The 23,033-nt window shown below is 49.4% G+C and overlaps 1 protein-coding gene across 8 annotated transcripts in view; it reads left to right on the forward strand.

Moving 5' to 3' along the window:
* Window positions 1–19,937, forward strand: part of CTNND1 (catenin delta 1) — a 56,632-nt gene extending 36,695 nt beyond the window's left edge. For 4 of the 8 annotated variants that reach the window (XM_045015975.1, XM_045015976.1, XM_045015981.1 and 1 more), the window contains 15 exons: window positions 3,397–3,860; window positions 3,945–4,128; window positions 4,543–4,660; window positions 5,306–5,459; window positions 5,808–5,825; window positions 6,098–6,166; window positions 7,847–7,974; window positions 14,315–14,465; window positions 14,885–15,077; window positions 15,229–15,343; window positions 16,308–16,395; window positions 16,848–16,895; window positions 17,135–17,235; window positions 17,573–17,635; window positions 17,896–19,937. In XM_045015975.1, the coding sequence (XP_044871910.1) occupies window positions 3,397–3,860; window positions 3,945–4,128; window positions 4,543–4,660; window positions 5,306–5,459; window positions 5,808–5,825; window positions 6,098–6,166; window positions 7,847–7,974; window positions 14,315–14,465; window positions 14,885–15,077; window positions 15,229–15,343; window positions 16,308–16,395; window positions 16,848–16,895; window positions 17,135–17,235; window positions 17,573–17,635; window positions 17,896–17,907 (1,906 nt within the window). In that variant the 3' untranslated portion in view covers window positions 17,908–19,937. The remainder of the gene's footprint in view (window positions 1–3,396; window positions 3,861–3,944; window positions 4,129–4,542; window positions 4,661–5,305; window positions 5,460–5,807; window positions 5,826–6,097; window positions 6,167–7,846; window positions 7,975–14,314; window positions 14,466–14,884; window positions 15,078–15,228; window positions 15,344–16,307; window positions 16,396–16,847; window positions 16,896–17,134; window positions 17,236–17,572; window positions 17,636–17,895) is intronic. The other 4 variants (XM_045015977.1, XM_045015979.1, XM_045015980.1 and 1 more) reach the window with 4 other exon arrangements.
* The last annotated feature ends 3,096 nt before the right edge of the window (window positions 19,938–23,033 follow it).

Consider the following 23,033-nt stretch of genomic DNA (forward strand, 5'->3'; position numbering starts at 1 on the left):
GATCCATACTCAGTGAAAGGAATGATACAGACAGGTGTTCTGCGGTTGCTGCAGCACTTGCAAAGGGCTCTCAAGCTCCCTGGTGGCTTCATGCAGACACCAAACAGGAATGGGCACTAGATGAACTCTGCTTCCTCTCCCCAGAGCATGCCCCAATCTCCCAGCACAGCCCCATGGGCTCTCAGCTGGGAAGGACTGAACTCACTGAAGGGTCGCTTCATGTCTGCATCCTTGAACCTGGCAGCTAGCAGTACTGTCATCACTGGTGTGTCAAACTGCAGAATCTGTATGGCTGCCATGCCCTTGTCCTCCAGCTCCCCAGCTGTGGAACAGGTTCTGTTTTATCCACAGACTGGCTGATAAAGATCACAGAAATCCATGGAATCCAAGCATTGTTGGAGTTGGCTCATCCCCACTATCTCAATTACCTTTTTGTCTCAAATCTCCCACTTCTGGGGATGGTACCTGGCAAGATTAACAGTCCCAAGATGTTTGTTTTGAGCAAGGTCCTAAACATTACTTAAGTTGAAGCGTGGCGAATTGCCCTCCTGAAGGAAGTCATTAACAATCCCTTCTCTTCTCCTGCCCCCCCGTCTCGGCTGGCTATAATCAGCCATGACGGACATGGGTCCATCTTGCATGTCTAGTTGCAACTTGTTAAGCACGCACAAAACCTCGGCATGCGAAACTGAATGAGATCAAAGCACTGTAGATGATGAATTCTTTCCTCCTTCGCTTTCCCATGGAAATCTTGGACTGTCCTGAGTCAATAGAAACAAGTTGACCTTTCACAGTAGCAAAAGAGGCATTCAGAACTGCCAGTGTCCTGATACAGCCCAACTGAGGGTGGATGCTTAATACTCAGCTGAACTGGAGTTAGCAGATGGAACAGTTAAGGAGTACTCAATCTTGACCACAGCCATGGCATAGGAACAAACTGTCTACAGCGTGGCTTGTTACTGAGATCAGGTGTTGCAAAGCTAGAGCTTCAGCCTTTTGTCACTGCCTGCCACGTCACCCTCTGCAGTCTCTGTACACCTTGTCACCGTGTCACGTGGCTGTGGGGCACAGGATTGCAGGGTAACCACTGATGCTAGCGAAGCAGCAAAAATCTCCATTGACCAGAACTTGCCAATCAAAATGGCTTCTGAGGGTGACTCTCAAACAGAATTACCACCCCAACAGGAGTAAGTGGCCTGACCCGAAGCTGTACCACTGATCGGACCGTTACTCCTTCTGACTAATACATATCTAGCATGCTTACCAGTGAGTGGAGTCAGAAACCCTTCAGATAATCCATGGTTGTAATGTAAAAGTGGGCATGTCCTATGCTTGATCAGATGCAAAGAGACTGCACGATCAGTCAAATACTCCTCTAGGCAAAGCCGATTCAAGGTACAGGACCTAGCTGGGATCTTGTCTATATTAGAAAAGTTTTGTAGGTAAGCCCTCCTAGTGTAGGTGCAGCTTGTACAGCATGGCATAAAATAGTTTGTACTGGCATAGCTTACACTAGTTCTCTGACAAACTATACTGGTGTAAAAGTTCTTGTCAGTATAGGTATGTCTATGCTAGTGCTTATACTAACATAACTGTGCTGGTATGTTTCAGGCCTGGTCGACACCTGTGTGAACACTGCTTTGTATGGGTACTGCATGTGCAAGGCATTTTAAGCAGCCTCTTACTGCAATGCCTCTTAAGACTGGCTTTACTTTTAAACTAGGCTTCTTAGATCCCCAATCCAGGTTACAAATGGGCAAATCATTTTTGTCCATTTGTCTTTTTTTGACAAATACCTTTTCTGTTCTCATAATAAAGGGCAGGCAAGTAGGAGTCTATTTTTGTGCTTGGGATGATAAATTTAATTTCAGCATTGTAGGGATTGAAACAAACTAGGGCTGTCGTGTGATTAAACAGACCAAGTCAAAGTATGGAAGAAAAGTATTCTTTCTCCACTCTGCAGAACAGGGGTAGCCCAGATGTGCAGAGACTTGGCCAGGGTGACCGTGTCTGTGTCAAGACTGGGAACTGACATGAAATCTCCAGAGTTCCACTCTAGTCGGACTTGTATCCGACGAAGTGGGTATTCACCCACGAAAGCTCATGCTGCAAAACGTCTGTTAGTCTATAAGGTGCCACAGGATTCTTTGCTACTCTAGTGCTGACATTCGTATAGGCTTTTCCCTTGCTAGTCCCCATGTAGGAACACTGTAATTTTTGTTTTGTATTGCGTTAGCACCTGGGCCAGGATCAGAGCCACATTCTGTTCAGGGAGAATGTTTGTTTTGCTTTGTAAGTCTCCCCCCACCCCAGATGATGGGGTGAACACTTCAACATTAGTTATGTGAAAACATCTCTGTCCATATTTGGCTTCTCAAAGTATTTTGTCAAAAGTAATTTTGCGCTTAAGCGGTGCGTGTTGGTATCTTCAAAGTCAGTACATGATGACTCCTGGGAAAGGGAGGAATTGACTGTTTTGATGCTGCTGCTGGATCAAAACAGTCATCGCTATTACTATTTGTGTCCCATAGGAATTGGGTACCCTTGAAATCTGACCCAGCTACCTAACAGGAGTCTGTACACACTTAATGACTCTCTAATACTGTAGTCCTCTTTGCATGAAACATTTAGAACCAGCCTGCCGAGGCTCTGGAGAATACTAAACAAGTGTGATCCTTCCCTAGTGTGGGGAGAGTAGGCTTAATGACCTGATAGGTTGTTTCAGTCTCTGACTTATCTGGATTTACATTGCCCTCTAATGGCCAGAGGATGGAACTGTTCATCAGACCCTTCCCTGGTTTAAGAAAGTAGAGCTGCTGCATCTGTGTTTCTAGGGTCTCTGAGGTTAGTCATGACATACTGATGTAACACCCAGGTGCCCTGACTGAGATTAGGGCTCTGTTGAGTCAGGCATCATAAGCCTAGTAAGATGCTGCCCCAAAGGGCAGAGAGGAATGAGTAGCTGCCATGGCCCTGGGCAATGTGTCCTGCTATTGTACACTTATCCGTCCAGGCAAAGGAAGCTTCTCCCATCACATGGCTTATGTTGAAGGGAAGAGGGCGTGGACCTGTCTGGCCATAGTCCAGCATCTAGCAGACAAAAACCCACATCTGGCCCCCTTCACCGCAATTGTCAGTAGAAAGGCTTCATTGTAGAAGCCAAGAACCATGAAGATAGAGGGAAGGAGCTCTCTAGTCCTGGGGACCTGTATGAGGTGATGCTGATACTACCTGTGCAGAGGCGTATGGTTTCTAGCGTTCTCAGTGGAACTTCCGTTGTTAACCTCTCTGGTTCTGCTGTTTTCCTAGTGCTAGGGGTTGGAGACTGAGGTCTGCTCCCCTTCATGGAGCTTATGCCCTGTTCCCCTTTCTAACTCCTTCCTCTCTTCTCTGCAGGAGTTATGAGGATATGCTGGTGGATGAGGTGGCCCCCGATCAGTACTACTGGGCCCCACTGGCCCAGCATGAGCGCGGCAGCCTGGCGAGCCTGGACAGCCTGAGGAAGGGAGGGCCCCTGCCAGCCAACTGGCGCCAGCCAGAGCTGCCTGAGGTGATTGCCATGCTGAATTTCCGTCTGGACGCGGTTAAATCCAACGCGGCGGCTTACCTACAGCACCTGTGCTACCGCAACGACAAGGTGAAGACAGAGGTGCGAAAGCTGAAGGGCATCCCGGTGCTGGTGGGGCTGCTGGACCACCCCAAGAAAGAGGTACACTATGGGGCCTGTGGGGCCCTCAAGAACATCTCCTTTGGCCGAGACCAGGACAACAAGATTGCTATCAAGAACTGCGATGGTGTCCCTGCCCTGGTGCGGCTGCTGCGCAAGGCCCGTGACATGGACCTCACTGAGGTCATCACAGGTAATGGGTGGTCTGGGAGTGGTTGCTGGGGAAGGGGACCTGTGTAGTGCCTTGGTCTCACTGGCTGCATGTGCTCCGTCTCAGGGACGTTGTGGAATCTCTCCTCTCATGACTCTATAAAGATGGCCATTGTGGACCACGCGCTGCATGCTCTCACTGACGAGGTCATCGTCCCATGCTCCGGCTGGGAAAGAGAGCCCAACGAGGACTCCAAGCCGCGCCACATAGAGTGGGGGTCGGTGCTCACCAACACCGCTGGCTGCCTTAGGTATTTGCGGGAGCGGCGATGGGAAGGTGGCATCTGAGCCTGTGGCACTTCAGGCTGAGCTTGTGCTGTAACTGGAATTCCCCTCCGACCCTCGGGAGGCTGGTGGCTGCTTCTTCACCACAGCTCTTTGGGGAGGGGGCGATTTCTAGACTTGGTATCTGGGTGATTAGAGACAGAATTGCATGGCAGTGGTAGTGCTGGTGATGAGAAGGTATTCATCGCCTCTCCAATGCATGATCAGTCCCTGGTGTGCCTCTTATGGCTTGTCTAGCTCAGCTCTTCTCCAGGTCAGGGAGAGACTTGGGTGGTTCAGCTTGGTGGGGAGAAGGAACATGAGAGCAATCTAGTCCTTCTGATTCTCTGAAGTGCTGCCACTGTGGCTGTCTCACCCTCCAGTGCTCTCTTCCCCTCTAGAAACGTGAGCTCTGAACGGAGCGAGGCTCGTCGGAAACTGCGTGAGTGCGATGGGTTGGTGGATGCCTTGATATACATTGTCCAGTCGGAGATTGGCCAGAAAGACTGCAACAGCAAGGTAATGGAGCAACACTGTCCCATCCCCAATAGATGGGAGCATGCTGCGGGAGCCAAAGCAGTGCCTGTACTGGCATCTGGCTCTGCTTTTGTTTCTGACCATGCCTATAGGAAGAGATGTAATACTGACCTGTCTTCAGTTGCTGCCTCTTCTTCCTCCTTTTCAGCATCAGCTTCCTTCTAGGGCCAGGAGTGGAGGAGAGATTCCGGAGCCACCTGATGTTTCGAAGGTGGGGGTGGGGACTGAGTTTCAGAATGGTTTGAAACCTGGATTGATATTTCTATGCTTGGAAGTAGAGGCTACTCTGAATTAATGGTATCCAAACACTGGTCCATGGGTTGATCACCAGCAGGTGAGGGAGCTCTTGGTGCCCACAGAGCAAAGCACAATCTGAGGATCAAGCAGTGGGGTGGGGGATCTGAGGCTGGGGAGGGGAGGTAATGATGGAATTATCTTAAGCAGTAGCCTGAAGCATGGAAGTGCTGGAGAGCTACTGCCCTAAGCCAAGTAACAGTTGCCCTTTCCTCCCTGTGACCTCTGAACCTTCACACCATCCCTTATGGCTATGAAGTATCAGGTGATCAGTAAGCCAGCTGTGTCTCACTGTAAATGATGCTCTTCCTCTCTCCCCCTGCCCCCCTTCAGCTGGTTGAGAACTGTGTCTGCCTGCTGCGGAACCTATCGTATCAAGTCCACCGTGAGATCCCGCATGCCGAGCGCTACCAGGAAACGCCTCTTAACCCCGCCAACAACGCTGGGCCCCACGCTGCCAGCTGCTTTGGTGCCAAGAAGGGCAAAGGTAATGCCTGTCTTAGTGGGGAGGAAAATGAGGCTTCTTATCATGCACTAACAATCCTGGCAAGAAAGCTAAATCGCTGCTTTCCTCAAGATCTCTTGTGACAGCAGTGAGACTGCCCTGCCTGTATCTCTAGCCCTTGGTCTTCAGGGCCCTGTGGTGGGTTGATATGCTGTGTAATCAGGGAAATGACAGAAGGATTGCCACTAATTTCAGGCCTTTCCCATCTCTCTCTCTCTCTTCCCTCCCCCCCCCCCCTTTGCTTTCCTGCCAAACCACCCTGTGATCCTGTTGGTATCTCTCCTCTCCTGCTTCCTCTCTCTCCTGTCCTTCTCTCTGCTTCACCAATAGACGAGTGGTTCTCCAGAGGTGAGTACACTCTTGTCTTTTTTTTCCCTCTTACATGTTAGTTTGGGTTCTCTCCTCTGTCCACTTCCCAGTGGGTGCATGTGGGGTGGATGTTCACAACACTGGCTAAGGAATGCTCTCTGTAGGAGATGCCCACTCTATCCCAACTGCACCTCTAGATTTATTCTGGTTCTCTCACTAATTGGAGCAACTGTAATGAGGAATCTGGCTGGGAGGTGGTGGAATAAGCTATGCTAATACCTTGTATTCACTACTTTTCATTCCTTTTGAAGGCAAAAAGCCTCTAGAAGAGCCTGGTGCCGATACAGTGGACTTTCCCAAAAGAACAAGCCCTGCAAAAGGTATATTCCCTGGTGCATTTGCTCTACCTTTCTCTCCTCCTCCAGCTCTGGGTGATCTTATCTCAAACTCCATTAAATAGAAGCCAGTTAAATAAAGACTGGTTTTACGAGGGGTGGAGATAGAGACCACTAATTACATGTAGTGTAATAAAGCCATGGCACACATGAGTTCTGGGAAGAGCCCCTACTTGGCTTATAAGAGGCAGGATGGTGCAGTGGTCAGGGCACTTGCCTAGGACTTGGGTTAATTTCTTGCTATGCCATACTGTGACCTTGGGAAAGTAACTTGGTCTCAGTTCCCAATCTGTACAGGGATAACAACACTACCCTGCCTCCCCAGGGGTGTTGAGCATAAATATATTAGAGTATGAGGTGCTCAGATACTATGGTGATTTGGGGGGAAGCGGAAAGCACCATGGGTGACTGGAGCTACACATGACTTAGGTAAGGTAAGGGCGATAACAGGTATACCTTTGTCATGGCAAGTTTCCAGTAGCTACTGTTAACTTTAACTTTCCTGCTGTGCAAAACAAGTGCAGCAGTGGTATTGGCAAATGTTCCGGATTCTTTTGAAACCAGGAAGACTCTGTGCACATTACACCTTTCTGGTAAAACAAATAGTGAGTATTAAACTCCAGGAGCTGCAGGCATTCAGAACTAGAACTGGTTGGGAAAGGTGGAGGGTTTGAAACCCACGGAATGAAAACTCTTTGAAAAAATCAAAGAACTCTCTTCAAACATGTGAATTTTTGGCTTTCTCTCTCCATTCCCCACTGGAAAATGAGGTGTGGAGGAGAAATAAACCTAAACTCCACTTTTGACAAAATGAGAGAATTCAGAAAACTTTTTTGCAGAAACTTTGGCTTTCAAAAAGGCCATTTAAAAAAAGAATTTCAAATTAAATGTCATCAGCCCTACTCAACAGATTCTCATGAGACTTGTCTACCCACTGGTAAGGGTGCAGAGTCTTTTTCAGTAAAGCGCTTCGCAGGACCGGAGACCAAAGCCCTCTGCCTGATGTCACTGCAACACCAGCACTTCCAGCTGATCTGGCTTGAAGACCTGTTCTGTGCAGTTGTGGCTGTGAACACTGTTGAAGTGTCCCTGCTGTGATCATATGTAGGCAGGAAAGGCTTTTGTAAACATTACAGTTGCTTGAACTAGCTCTGTAGGTGCCAAGAGTATCTACTGATGATGAGGCTTGAGTCCTCCCTTTTTTCCCTGTATCAAGCTTTCAGACGCTGCTGTAGTTGGCTGCTGTGACCATTACCTCACCTAAATCTGGCCTGGTGTAAGCGCTGGCTTAAAGGGGAATACCATATCAAATGGCTAAACCTTACCCTTTATTAGTAACACCTTAGATTTTAAAAATTATTCTAGCACCTGTCAGTGCTCTGCTGCCTGAATTGCAGTCACACCACTTCATTGACTGAAGTAACTGTCTGGGCTAGTGCAGGAGTGGCAGCCGCTGTGCTGTCCGGGTTTCCAGTGCTATGGGGCAATGGTTTAAAAGCTAAACTGTTTTGATCTAGTTCTTATACTTCTAGTCACTTGGGAAAGGGAGAGGCAAAACCTACATCTTGTTTCAATTGTCTAACCTACTGGATAGGCCATTGTTTACTCGGTTACTTAATGAACCTCTCGGATAAGCCCTACCTGTTACTCTGTCTCACTTTCTAGGGTATGAGCTCCTCTTCCAACCAGAAGTAGTCCGGATATATATCTCGCTGCTGAAGGAGAGCAAGACCCCTGCCATCCTAGAGGCCTCAGCAGGAGCCATCCAGAACCTGTGTGCTGGCCGCTGGACGGTGAGTCACTTCCAAGGAGAGACAGACTGGGAACCTGATCTTAAAAATGAGACGTGAATGAAGCCTTGGAGCTGGCTGGGGCGAGGGCACGTCAGAAAGGAGGGATCATCCATCCTGTACTGGTATAGGGGGTCCAGGCACCCAGAGGCAGATTAAGGTTTCCTGGGGTCCTGGGCCAGAGCAAGTGTGTGTGTGCGTTTCTGCCCCTTCCCAGGGCCAACCCCTATTCCACCCAGGGTCCACCCCCCACTGCAGCCCCAAGAAGCTCTATCCTTGTGCATTGGCCCTATGGCTGCAGCGGTGAGAGCAGCCCTGGAGGAGCTTTGCAGGGGGTGTCCATGTGCTGGGGCTTCCCCCATCACCCCTGCTGCCCCAAGGCTTCTGCCCATGAGGCATGGGCGGGAGGTGTGGGGGCTTGTGTGTGTGGGAGGGGTGCTGGGGGCTGTCTGGCACTTCTGGGGACCAGGGGATGGCGCTGCTGTTGGGGCTTCCCCTTCTGCAGCAGATTTCCACTGTATGGGATGGGGGTGTGTGTAGTTTTTTGAGGCCCCTGGGCATTGGTGTAACTGCTCATTTCCAGCATTACCATGGCATCAATGCTGCTGTAGGAGCCATGTCCCACTCAAAGACACTGGTAATCTCATGGAGAGAGACTAACACTAATTCTAGCATATACCTCTCCCTCCAGAGCCATGCCTGTGCACTCCTTCAGCATAAATGTCAGCGTCTCCCCTTCTGCCCAATGTCTTCAGGCATCTGTGCTCTTGGCATCAACTCTGCATTAGTGTGCAATATAACTGGTTGCACAAGCTGGTGGTGGGTTCTCTCTGAGGTTAAGCCTCATGCAGGAATGCTAAGCAGTTCCTGCTGTAGGAGGAGAGAGACCGAAGATGTGACTGAGTGATATTGCAGGGAAAACCAATCAGGAGCTCTTATTTCTTCTAGTAGTGTCCCTGTGGGTGCTCCGCTTTTGGTGTCGGTGCATCCCTGTGCTGGAAACTGGAGATTTTAGATAGCAATGCTTGGTTGGGGCGTGCGCGCGCAGCAACTGTCTCGTGGTGGTGGTGCCTCTTGTAGCGTGTGCACAACCTGACCCCTTCAGTTCCTTCTCTTCAGTGCTCAGCTGCAGATGCAGCTCAGTGGCAGTGCTGCCGCTTTGAAAATCTTTAGAAAAGAAAATAGTTTACATGGTAGTTGTAGCTTTGATAGTTTGATTTGAGTTTACTTAGCCAGTTATTTGGGCAGCTGGAGGTGCAGGGGAGATTTTTCTTTTTCATTCCCTTCAGTTTAGTTTCTTAGATTAGCAGTAGAAATAGAGTTTTCGTTTAACCAATTTCTACATTTTTTTCTTCAAATTTCACATCCTAGTTGTGGGAAAAATCATTGACACAATATGCCTGGCTCACCTGGTTTTCAGAGATGCTACTCCTACCACAAAGCAATGCCCGTCTCTGATGGCCACGCATCTTGTGTCCGCTGCCTGGTGGAAACTCATATCCCCCAGAAATGTAATCGTACAATTTAAAAGCAAGGGCATGGTGAGACAGAGATCTCCACATTAAAATGATTATGATGGAAAAGTCCCTGCAGCCGTCTCAGGAGACACCAACAACTCATCACAGACCAGAAGAACTTCTGACAAAGGCAATCCTCAGCCTTCCAAAACCTCAAGGAAGTGAGCTTTGACCTCCCAAAACAGGGTGGCAGTCAGCCAGGAGATCACACTAGAGGAGGTACAAGAGAAGCAGAACAAAGTGCTACAAATCCTCCAACCATCCGCCTCAGCCAAGATTTCTCTCCCCATTAACGAAGCCATAATGGAACCAGCAGAGGCCATATGGCAGACACCTGAATCAGCACCACCTACCAGTAAAAGGGCTGACAAAAAGTACTTTGCTCCAGCTAAAGGAATGGACTTTCTCTTCCTCCCTCCCTCCCACCCACCCACAGCCCAACTCCCTAGTGGTGGAAGCTGTCAATCACCACAGCAAGCAACCCCAGTTCTGTTCCACACAGGACAAGGAACATAAAAGACTAGACCTCTTTGGTAATAAAATATACACCTCAGCCCCACTCCAATTCAGGGTGATGAACTATTCTGCCCTTTTGGCAAATTGACTTCTCTAATTATGGCAAACTACAGGAGTTCTTGGAGGATCTTCCTGAAGACAAATGCCCCCAGCTCAAGGCCATCATGACCAAGGGACAGATAATAGCCCGCATGCCTCTACAGGCCTCAATGGATGTGGCAGACACAGCGGCACGAACAACTGCCACAGCAGTAGTGATGCGCAGATCATCCTGGTTGCAGGTGTCGGGAATCCTGAAAGAACTACAGCTGAAGGTCAAGACTTTCCTTTTGACAGCGAAAAGCTCTTTTCCTCTAAAGCAGATGAGGCCTTACATACCTTTATTGTAAGTAATGTGGCCTGAGAGTCCTTAGGCATATACACCCTGCCTAACAAACAATGCCAATACACACCATATCAAAGAACAAGATGTCTTTCCACTCCTAACAGCGGCATTTTGACCATAATCAGAATAAACAATGTCCTCAAAGACATAGAGCCCCGCAACATCAGACCTCATCTTCTCAATCATCCATAACCAAGCCTCAATTTTGAAGTCTTGGTTGAGGGTCTGAGTGACCTCCCCCAGACTATAGCGCTATAGGACACTCTCTTTCCACTGCTTATGCCCATTTTACCACACTTTGACAGCTATAGCAATGGACCAATGGGTACTGGAGCTCATAAGATCTGGTTATTCTCTCCCGTTCCTCTCCATACCACCCATTCTCCCCCTTTCCCTGTCCCTCTTCAGAGACCCCTCTCACGAGCACCTCCTACAACAGGAAGTTGACTACCTCCTGTTTCTGGGTGCTGTGGAACGAGTTCCAAATCAATATGAAGGGAAGGGTTTTTACACAAACTATTTCCTCACCAAAAAGAGAAGTGGTGGATGGAAACCCATCTTAGATCTCCGGAAGGTAAACAAACTTGTCCACAACCGCAGTTCAAAATGGTCACATTAGCCACAATCATACCGGCACTAGACAGGGGGACTAGTTTTCAGCCCTCGACCTTCAAGATGCATATTTTCATATCACCATACATCCAGCCTACAAAGGGTTCTTGAGGTTCACAGGAGGATCCAACCGCTACCAATACAGAGCCCTACTCTTTGGCCTCTCCACTGCCCTCTTGGTTTTGTGGTGTGTTTTTTTTTTTCCTCCCCCCTCAAAAACACTCATGGTAGTAGCTGCACACTTACAACACAGAAGGGTGCTGATCTTCCCGTACTTGGACAACTGCCTATTGAAAGGTATGACCTGGGAGAAGGCGACACACGTGGTACAAATAACCATAGAGCTGTTCCACAAGCTGGGGTTGCAGATAAATTTAAAGAAATCAACTCTAACCCTGACACAACACCTGGAGTTCATTGACTCCGTACACAAACCAAAACAATACTACCAATCCACAGGTTCATGACAATGAACGCCCTCGTTTCCATGATCACCACGAGTCCACAAACATCTGTGAGGACTTGCTTTCAGCTCCTGGGACATCTGGCGGGCACGACCTTCGTCGTAAGGCACGCAAGATTCCACATGCGCTGTCTTCAGGGCTGGCTGAGCGCTGTGTGTATGCCCAGCAAACACACAGCCTAAGCAGAAGAGTCACATTGCCTCCAAAGGCCCTCACATCTTTACACTGGTGGATGAAACCAGAAAAATATTTGTACTGGCATTCCCTTTCAACAGGACCCTCCATCACTCACTATCATGATAGATGCATCCCTGATAGGTTGGGGCACTCATTTGGACCACCACATCATATAGGGCAAGTGCAGGGGAGGGATAGCTCAGGGTTTGAGCATTGGCCTGCTAAACCCAGAGTTGTGAATGTAATCCTTGAGGGGGCCATTTAGGGATCTGGGGCAAAAATCTGTCTGGGGATTGGTCCTGCTTTGTGCAGGGGGTTGGACTAGATGACCTCCTGAGGTCCCTTCCAACACTGATATTCTATAGTCAGTGATGGAAACTCAATTCCACATCAACCTCATAGAGCTCAGAGCAGTACACAACGCATGCCGTCACCTCCTGCCAAGCGTACAGAACAAATCAAGTCACATACTAACCGACAACATCACATGCATGCTCTATCAATTAATAAGGAGGCGCTTGCTCCCACTCTCTAGGCACAGAAGCCCTGAACGTATAGAATTGGTGTATCCGCAACAATATAAACATCACGACATCTTACCTACCAGGGTGCCAGAATACAACAGCAGATACTAAGCAGACACTTCTCAGAGGAGCACAAATGGGAAATACATGAATGTCTTCAAAATGATATTCCAGAAATGGGGCTACCCAATAATAGATCTATTTGCATCAACAAACCACAAGTGCCCTCTTCTGATCCAGAGCAGGTCTAACACCCAAATTGTTAGGGGATGCCTTCCTCATATTGTAGAACACGTCACTCCTGTATGCATTCCTGCCAATACCTTTAATCTCGTGACTGATTCACAAGATACGGGCCAACAGAGCACACATCCTGATTATCCCCACCTGGCTCAGACAGACTTGATTCCCCTACCTGCCGCACCTGGCAGCGTGTGCTCCACACACACTTGCCTTATGAGCGGATCTTCTGTCACAGACAAAGGGCCAAACGCTCCATCCCAATCCGGAGAAGTTCCACCTCAAAGCATGGCTCCTACGTGGCTCCAAAATGGAGAACGAGGCTGTTCAGAAAGAGAGTGAAACAGAGATGACTAAACAGCAGCCGATCTACCACTAGAAATACTTACCTCCAGAAGTGGAAGAGATTCTTGATGTGGTGCCAACAAAAACAAACCGATTTGGTCACGGGGTCTCTATCTACTATATTAGAATTCAAATAATCTGGCTTGACCATAAGCTCAATTAAATGACATCTAGCAGCTGTTACAGCCTTTCACAATAAGACAGAGGAGACGTCAGCCTTTGCTCATCCAATTATGAGATGCTTCCTAGTGGGTATACAGAACACGTATCTGGAAGTCCAACAACCTACACCACCATGGGACCTGAATCATGTACTCAGATGTCTCACCAGACCACCCCCTTGAGCCACTAGCAACCTGCTCTCTCCTACATATGTCAGTGAAGGTCGTGTTTCTGGTGGCCATCACATCAGCCAGAAGAGTCAGCAAAATAGGGGCACTGATGGCTGAACCTCCCTACGCTGTATTCACCAAAGACAAAATCATGCTACGACCTCACCTGAAATTTATTGCCAAAAGTAGCTACATCCTTCCACATAAAGCAAATGACTTACCCTCATTCTACCCTAAACCACACAGGGATTCTCAGGAGGCCGCCCTCCACGCACTCCTCTTTGCTTCGACGTTTTTGCTATCTGACTCTTTGGTGGTGAAGGAACGGAAGGAGGTTGGGTTGTGTGCACGCTACAAGAGGCACCAACGACACCACGAGACAGCTGCTGTGTGTGCATGCCCCAACCGAGCACTGCTACCTAAAATCTCTGATCTGCGGCACAGGGATGCACTGACACCTAAAGTGGAGCATCCACAACTTCTTCTGTGTCCCACAAAGGGGTGCTTAGTGTCTTTAATCTTGAGTCCCACAGCTGTGAGTCAGCTGCCGAAGGCCAGCTAAACTAGTTATCTGTGCCTTTGAAGCAGTGTGTTGCATGTGCTTTGCAAGCTGTCTGAATAACATAGCTTATTGTGGGGCCTAACTTCTTGGGGAGCCTCTGCTTTCCTTTTTCAGACTGATGACCCTGCATTAAATGCAACTTTCTCTAGTCCACAGTTGAGTTGCCCATAACTGCATAGTGGATTGTATTCTTGGCTCAAACTCTCTGGGACAGACATGTCCCTTGCCACATGTCTAGCACAGTGGACTCCTGAGTTGGTTGAGGTCTCTGCCATGCTCTTGCAATACAAATGTCAGGCAGTGGTCTCTCCAGCAATGTATCCTGTCTCTGATGTGGTCAGGCTAGCTGTGTCAGATGAAGATGTGAGAAGCGCCATAATGGACGCTTCTGTTCTGCTGTAGTATTGCATTGATTAGGGCTGTTAAGGGGCATTGCCCATCTAATGTTGGCTTTTCAATACCAGACTGCTTGGGTGGGATGATTCCTGTAGGCCTCCTGGGGAGGTCCCTCCTTGCATGGTGTTGGGGGGAGTGGCTCAGTGGAAGCATGTATGGGGCTGGGTGCCAATCCTAGAGATGGAAGAGGGGAAGGCATAATGCTGTCAATGGGGACCTGTCACCTGCCTTCTCCTTGTAACCCCATGGCACCCTGCTCTTGTCCTCCTGCAGTATGGCCGGTACATCCGTTCGGCGCTGCGCCAGGAAAAGGGGCTCTCTGCTGTTGCTGACCTCCTGACCCACGACAGTGAGCGGGTGGTGAAAGCAGCATCTGGAGCCTTGCGTAACCTGGCAGTGGATTCTCGCAACAAAGAACTGATAGGTAAGAGCGGTGGAGGCATGTTTGCTCTGTAGCTGCTCTCCACTCAGAGGGCATGTCTTGTCTCTGCAACAGCCGGGAGTTGTCATCGTTCTTGCTTGTTGCCCTTGCCTCCTCAAGGGTACTGTGATGCCCCTCATTCTTATGGAAACTGCCCCTCCATTCCTCTGACCCCAATCACGTCTAACATGAGGCAGGGGGTGCTGTGCTAACTTCCAGAATGCCTCCAGTAGGCTTTGTGGAGGGAGGGGGGAAAAACATCAGAACCAAGAAGGACCAAACACTTCAGTCCATCCATGATGATCCTCTGGACTCATCTTTCCTCCTGCGTGGCTCCCCCAATTCATTTGGCTGCTTAGTGTTCCTCATGCCTTCTGATCCAGTTGTGACTGACCTGATTCTCCCATCTGCCCCCACTCCAGGTAAACATGCCATCCCCAACCTAGTGAAGAACCTGCCAGGCGGGCAGCAGACCCCAGCCAAGAACCTGTCTGAGGACACAGTGGTGTCAATCCTGAACACCATCAACGAGGTCATTGTGGACAATCTAGAGGCCGCCAAAAAACTGCGTGAGACTCAGGGCATCGAGAAGCTGGTGCTGATCAACAAATCTGGGTAGGTGTGTCCTAGGGGAAGGGTATGCTGGAAACTTGCCTGAGACTTCCTGCCCCCTTTCTCCCCACCCTCTGTCTTTTCATGTATGACTTAGAGGGGACTGGATATTACCTTGTACTGCATCTTCACAGTCTTGTCTTGCTCTTTCCAGGAACCGATCAGAGAGGGAAGTCCGAGCCGCTGCCCTTGTCTTGCAGACAATTTGGGGGTATAAAGAACTGCGGAAGCCACTGGAGAAAGAAGGATGGAAGAAATCTGACTTCCAGGTACCTGAGGTGACTGGGAGGTTGTTGGTGAGGAGGGGTCATTGGCTTTCAGAGGGTGGGAAGAGACAAGGTTCGTATTTGGGGAGGGAAACTCCACTGGACCTTTTTAGCATGTTTCTAATAATGCTTCATGTTTAGACTCCTTCCCTGTTGCTGATGAGCAGTGGCCAGCCTTCTGGACACAAGCTGGTCCTGCCCTCCTGGTGCCCCCAGTAGCCCTGCTGAATCCTAGCTGTGTTTATATGAAATCCTGTAGAGGAAGGCTATCCTGTGGCTAAGGCACGGGACTGGGACTCTGGACATCTGGGCTCAGTTCCCAGCTCTCCTTGTGTGACCTTGGGCAAGTTATGTGGGGCCAGATACTTGGAAGCCAGCAGCTCCCATTTTCAGTGTGGCTGGGAAGGTTCTTATTTTCAATAGATACTGTTGGGTGCTGAGAACTCCAGACAATCTGGTTACTTTTCTAGGAACAGATTTTAGAAATCTGGCTTTAATCCCTGTCTGGTTCCCATTTGATAGATGGGGATGGGCACTTCCTGCCTTTCCGCAGAGCTTCATAAGTGTGAGATAAGTATCTGAGGTGCATGTGTATGTGGGATCCAGTATCTGAGCAAGTTCCTAGATGGCACTAAACTTCCCCCTTGATAGACAACTGTTCTCACAACTTGCAGAAGAGTCAAAATGCAGAGAAGCTTATTCACCAGGCCAAATCCTGTCTTCCACTGCATATTGAACCTTTCCTGTCAGTGGCATGCAGCCTTCCCTGGCATGGGCTTGACCTCTCTTCAGGCCTTCAGATGCTAGAGGGGAGCACACTTGGATCAGTCCAGATTCTGCTGTTGCTGGGCTCCAGCTGTAGAGGCCTAGGTGTCTTGGTGTGGCGGGCTAAGGGACCTATGTCTGTGTGATCTAGCAACTGGGATGTGTGGGGTCATGGATATTACAGGCCCCTCTCCTGTTTCAGGTGAATCTAAACAATGCCTCTCGGAGCCAGGGAGGTAACTCGTTCGATGACAGCACCTTGCCCCTCATTGACAGGAACCAAAAAGCAGGTATGTCATGCCCTGTAGACAGCCGTGCAGCCCTCACAAGTCCAGTCATATCTGCTGAACCCCTATGTTCAGATTGCTTCAGTTGCTTTTGCTGCAAAACCCAACGTGTTTTCCAGTGCAGTTAGTGGGCTCCGTGTTCCAAGAGCTGCCTCTGCACCTCACTCTTGGTGGTTTCGCTGGGAGCTGTTTGGAGCACAGACATTGTCAGAGGTGTTGAGCAAACTTTTAAGAGTCCATGGATTAGACTGAGAATGTAGCTGGTGCTTGTAAAGGCCCTGTAGCATCTTGCATTGGGTTTGTGAGCCAGCTGACTTCACCGCAGGGCTTAGGTGATTCTTGCCTGCCTGAGTGAGCCCAAACAATGAACCAGCTTATCTGCTGTCTGAGAGTTTGCCTGGCTGAGTGAGTACTCTTGAGGTCTGGAGTCTGAAACTCCCATCCTTTCCCTCTAGATAAGAAATCCTCCCGAGAGGAGATCCAGATGAGCAACATGGGACCAGGTGAGAAACTGGCAGCTGGCTTATGGCACAGAGACACAGACTAGAGTATGTGGGGATCTGCCTAGAACATGTCCTGCTGCTTAGACCTGAGCTAACACTGCAGAGGGAGGGAATGTGTAAAGGGTCAGGAAAGTCATTGTAAATAGCTCCTGACCCACACTACCAGCTTCATGCGGCCTAAGCTCCCAGCTGCTAGTTGGAGGGGCCTGTCTCACTTGCCATGTGTCCTCCTAATCCAGACAACAACTATACCACACTGGAGGAGAGAGACCATAATAGGACCCTAGACCGGTCTGGAGACCTGAGCGATGTGGAGCCGCTGAAGGGAGCACCGTTGATGGTAAGACCTGCTACCCCTCTTGAGTCTCCTTAGTCCCCTGCTACTTCTGCTCTGCTCGCTTGAATCCTGGAAACCTGGGGCAGGTGGGGAGGGAAGGGCTCTGGACCTAGGGGGTCAGGACAGGCAAACTGGAAGAGGGATACTTGTTGGCCTCTGTGTTGGAAGGAGCCACGGAGAGGACCCAGACTGTGTCAGATGACTCTGCTTTACTGCTCTGCCCTATCTGCTGACTGGACAGTCCCTGTCGTTCCCCTCAACCCATCAAGCTCAGCGTCCCTTTTCCCCTTCCTGTGTCTTGCATCCTTCCCCACACCCCACTAATAATGTGTGTCTGCAGGAGGATGAAAGGCAGAAATCCCTGTATGAGGAGGATGACGACCTGTTGGCTTATCCCCCTATGGTATGTTCCAGACTCCCTTTGAGTCTCCTGCTCATGTACACCAGGAAGCTGGAAGATAACCTTCTTGGGCAATCTGGTGGTGCTTGGCCAGTCAAATCATACTCTATTCCAGATCCCAATCACTAGCTGATCCGTGACCATAATCTACCTTGATTTGTTTTGTTTTGCTTGGTGTGCATTGTGCTCCTGCTTGATGACAACTCCTCCCCCCGGTGCTAACCTGTTCTCATCTCTCTCTCTCTTTCTCTCTCTCTCCACAGCAGAAGATCTAGTCTCCTCCCTGCCTCCGCTCAGTTTGGGTTTATAGTATGTTATATACAACTCTTTCTTTGTGGTGGAATGGACTGATTTTTACCTTACTTTTGCTGGACTCTTTGTGCCAACTACCCAGCCAAATGATTGGCCCTCTGCACCCCTTCTGCCTGGGGGTGGGGGACATCTGGACAGGGCCCCCTCACTCCCTTCTGTAGACGGCTGCCCCTCGATCCTTGGACGCCTTTTATCTTTCCTTCCAAGAGCAACTCCTGCAGACCAAATACTTCTGAGGGATCTCACTGGAGCAACTAAGGCAGGCTCTTCAAGGAACTCCTCCTCTGACGCCTCAATCTCCTGCTGCACTCACAGCGCAAGGTGGATCTCAGTGGAGCCCTGTTATACTGGGACTGCTTTTCCTTTAAGAGACATCAGCTCTGCTCCTGGAGGCAGGGGTCAAAGCCCACGGCCGCCTCTTAGCCTATAGAATATATTTTTGTGTGTGATCACTTTGCAACAAAGGATGCTGGGAATACGGGAACATTCCAGGCAGTGGTGATGGGAGGGGTCGGGACTGGCAGTTGCTGGAGGGGGAAATCACAATACTCCTGTCTCATGATTGATTGCATTTGGATGTCAGCTAGTTGTTGGGGGAGGGGAGTTCTGTCCTGAGCAGACTTCTGTTTGGTTGGCCTATCGCCTCTTATATGGGGGAGGAGAGGTGTGTAAATGGATGTGCAAGGGTGGGGATTGGATCACTTTGCTTCCCACTCTCTAGTGGGGCCTGGGTGAGTGTTCATCCGGATGGGTTGTTCAGGGGCAGGTATTTGAGAGAGGAGCCAGCTTGGGAGAAAGTGGCGAGGGATGTGAGGGGAAAATATCCTGGTATGTAGCAGGGGCAGAGCTGGCTCTCCGATGGGAAAAGGATGTCGGGTTTAAGAGATGCACTGTTTCATTAACTGTCCTAAGTCTGAGAGGTGCCATGGCATAGGGTATGCAGGGAGGAGGGGGGTGATGGATTGGGAGGGGTGGTGATAGGAAGCAAAAACTGGCTTGTAACTACTATCCCCATCCCATACACGTCGGGTGAATGCAGCAGTGTCTGTCGGTCTCTCGACACGTGCCTTTCTTTGCCACTGTGAAACAGTTTCTTCCAAGTTGTAGGCTCTCTTGCCTGGTAGAGGAAGAGTGTGTTTTTGGAGTCAAGGAGTTGGGGATCTCTGGCATAGACTAGCTTCTGCTCTCCTCTCCACTTGGGCTTCTGGCCTTACCTCCCCTGGACACAAGGGGTAGCTGGATTCCCAGAAATGTTTGGGTTGTGGGGATAAGTAAGGCCTTCTCTGTCCTACCTAAAGCCTCATTGGAGTGAGGTAGGGAAGGAAGAGCATTGTCAACCTGCACATAATGGGATTGCCTGCTGAGACTGGGAAGCTTCAGGGACTTGGGTGGGAACACCAAGTGGTCTTGGCTTTCCCACCCCATTCAGCCAGGTGGAAGGGGAAACCATGGGTGCTCTGATGAAGGGGGTGTGTCTTTGCCTCCCCATGGAAGACGTTCCTAGCCCCTCTTCTGCATACAGTGCAACTGTAAGCCTCCCCTTAAGGCCGCAAACTGGACCTGGATCGCTCTAGTCTTGTGTGTCAAATGGGATTCTCATTTTTCCCCCCCCCCCCACTGTGCATGCACTACACAAGGGAGAAGGTCTGGGCTGGGAGATCTCTGTGCCTCTCTAACCCCACCTTTGTCGCTTCCAGCCTCTTTCCTTTGGAAGGGACTGAAGTACAAATCCAAGCTGTCTTTCTGGGGTCTAACTCATACGTAGGTAAAACACTAATTCCTTTTTAATTCCAGATGAACCAAAAACTCCTCCTTTCCCCCACAGACTGCTTCAGCACCTGCAGCGGGGAACCAATAACTGACTATTTTGCTCTCTTCTGCACCCCTTGTTCTGGGGTGCGGGGAACCTGTTCTTTGTCTGATTCCTGCGCGCGCTCTTGTAATGCTTTTAAAACAAAATGATTTTTTATATAAATAAAGTTTTTAAAGTGTGTATCTGGGGAAAGTGGAGGTGCTCCTTCAGAACTGGCTAGAGGCATGTGCCAGGGTAAGACAAACCAGTGTGGGGCTGGTCCTCTGGTAGGACCACGGAAGGGGTTTATCCAGTATTCTGACTCCCAATTAAAACTGACTGAGAAGCTCAGATGCTACAGTATTTGATCCTCACGCAGCCCTGTGAGGTAGGGCCATGCTGTTTATCCCTATTGTACAGGTGGGGGGAACTGAGGCACGGACTAAAGGACTTGCCTAAGATCATATGAGGAGGCTGTGGCAGGTGGAGGACCCCCCCCCCCAATTCAACTCCCTCAAGTCCTCGGCTAGTGCCCTAAACACTGGGCTTATGCTTTGCTTGTAGCTGCTACTGGATTAATGGATGCCACGGAATAGAGACCTTTATAGCAGAGGTCCTAGGCCCAGTCCCCACCACTCGTCACCTAATGGTGGCAACATAGCACGGCCATGCACATCAACACTGCTTTGGCCGTAGGCCTAGCTGGTGTGGAATGTTCCTAATTCACAAATTTCTCTGCTACTGCTCCTAGCAGCATGGATGGACTCAGTACTTCTGAGATCTGCTAGAAAACTGGGCTTTGGTGCTTGAGGTCCTGAGTTCAAAACTGCTGGTGAGCCAGGCAGGAGTATTGCTAAAAGCAACCGGTAACATTTCACATCCATTTGAGCTCAAGCTCGTCACATAGGTGGGGAAATTTCTTCCTGTTACAGATGGAGAAACTGAGGCCCAGAGGCAGACAGACCTGCCAAAGGTGCAGCATTAATTAGAGCTGGGCACATAACCAGAGCTGCACTATTCCCCTGCTCAGCCTGGCCCTGCCCTGGGTGTAATAGGGGCTACATTGCTAGTGTCCTCTCCAGTTGTGCACCCTCGGCAGAAGAGAGTTGAGTTTGCCCAACAATGGATCACTTGCTGCTCGGTCACCCCTGAGCTTGCTTTCCATGCATTGTTGAGTGGTTCTCAGCTAGGATCTACTCTGTGGGGCGGGGTGGTGGTGAGAGAATTCATGTTGCTTTCTAGGGTGTATGAGCCCTCTAGGGCAGCATAGGCCAGTGTGTTGCCACTACTTTGAGCACCATAAGAACACTCCCTCTTGGCTACAAAAGAAGCACTTGTCAGCCTAGCTCAGCAGCATGGGTTTTTTAATCCCAGATTCCCATAGCAGCAGACTATCCCGCTTATGCTACTCCTTGTTTCCCCCTCAACCCTGTAATCTAGCCTGCTGGGGCGAGTCCCCTTGCCAATAGTGGCAGTGCCCATGATCTGAGGCCTTTGGTGACCAACAGTCTTGACCACAAGCTGGCCCCTGTAATCCTCCCCCGGGGGGCAGTGAGGCAGGGATTGGTGGGGCTCTTCCCCAGGGGAGTATTCCTTGGACCGGTATCACGCTCCTGGGTCAGTTGTGCGGTAGCTGGGCTAGTTTGGTTGGCTGGCTGTGAAGTAAATGGTTACTCTGCACGCACACAGGGCTGGGTGCAGCCAGCTCCTTACATCACAGAAGGAACTGCACTTCATAACCTCCTAGACAGCTCTTACCTGGACTCGTTCTTAAGGGCCTGGCCACTAGCTAATGGCAAAGCTCCTATCGCAGTCCCCTCCCTCTCATACGGGTGAGGTCCAGCTCTTTCCATGAGTGACTCTCTAGTGCCCGTCCCAATTCTTGGCTCACTGTGCCTCTTTCTCTGTCCACAACCCTTCTGCTCTCCAATTCCCACAGGCTGCCCCTAGGTGGGGCGACCGCTTCCATGCACAGGAGCAATATAGTAACTGGAGTTCTGAACAGCCCAACTCAGTTGCTCTTAATCCCCCCAAGTCTCTGAATAGCAGGCAACTGCCCCCAGTGGGTTGTTTAAACAAAGCTATTACAAAAATGTCATTTGCAGTCACAATGCTGTTAATGTGCAGTGGGCTTCTGCAATGGCCTCTGTTGGAAAACCAACATTGTGAAAGACACTTTTAAATCCAGTTGGGGGTCCCTGACCTTGCTGCCCTGTAGCAACTGTGTTGGCCTCTTCTGTGATATGAGTTAACAAGGAGCCAGACCCTGTGTCTCTTAGCTGGCTCCATCATCAACTTCCATGGTAAAATATTTAACTTAGAGCTGCTTCAGTGGGTAAGGTGTCATTGAACTGATAGGGTGGGGGAGCAGAAAGCAAGAGCTAGCTTTGCAGCTGCATTGTAATACCTTGGAGAGCAGTGACATGCTGAGTATGGAAGGTAACACTGCAGAACTCAAGGTTTGGCCTCAGCAGTTACGGTTCCTCCTTGTCTAACAACATGTTACAGAGCACAACAGGTGGTGGCACGCGTCCAGCCTCCACTCTCAAACACAGGCCTTGCTCACTGGCCTGGAAGCTGGTGATTGCTGATAGGAGTGATTGTGACCTGATTACGTTCATTATGGATGAACTGCAGACAGTCCCAACCGCTAACATACTTGGTGCTGCCAAAGAGCCAGCTTCCCCAAGCAGAAGGCTATGGGCTTTGTGAACAAAAATTCAGATGGAAAAAGGTGAATCAAAATTGGGAGTTAAGAATTTACTAGCTGTCCAAAAAGTCACAATAGTCGGAGAACAACCCTTCCACGTTGGGAACTGAAGACCGCAAGTAAAATTATTATTTCTATATAACAGATGAGGCCTGGGGGGAAAGTGATGTGGATGGCAAAAGTGTAGACAATTGATATTTGGAGGGGGCTAAAATACTGGAGGTGGAGAACAATGGGAATCTTAGTGGTCCTTTAAATGTCTATTACCAGATGGAGACAGTAAATAGTTATTGAACATATCTGCCTTTTCTGCATTGCTATATATTTCTGGTCTGTATTTGGAAAGGAGGTGTCATCAAAAGTGAGGATACTACTTTCCAGTTCATTTGTAATTAGAGCTGGGTGTGAAAAATTTCCTCCTCTCATCCCATATTGGGACGGAGTCAATCTGTTTTGGATTTAAAAAGCAAACAAACTTGGTTTGGAGCAACCAAAACATTGTTTTGATGATTTTCTAAAATTATTGACCATGGCTTCTGAAATTTTTACTCTGCTTAAGTTTTTTTAAAAGTCATTTTAAATCAGAA

This window comes from Mauremys mutica, chromosome 4 (assembly GCF_020497125.1).
Source record: "Mauremys mutica isolate MM-2020 ecotype Southern chromosome 4, ASM2049712v1, whole genome shotgun sequence".
In the NCBI taxonomy this organism is placed as follows: domain Eukaryota; kingdom Metazoa; phylum Chordata; order Testudines; family Geoemydidae; genus Mauremys; species Mauremys mutica.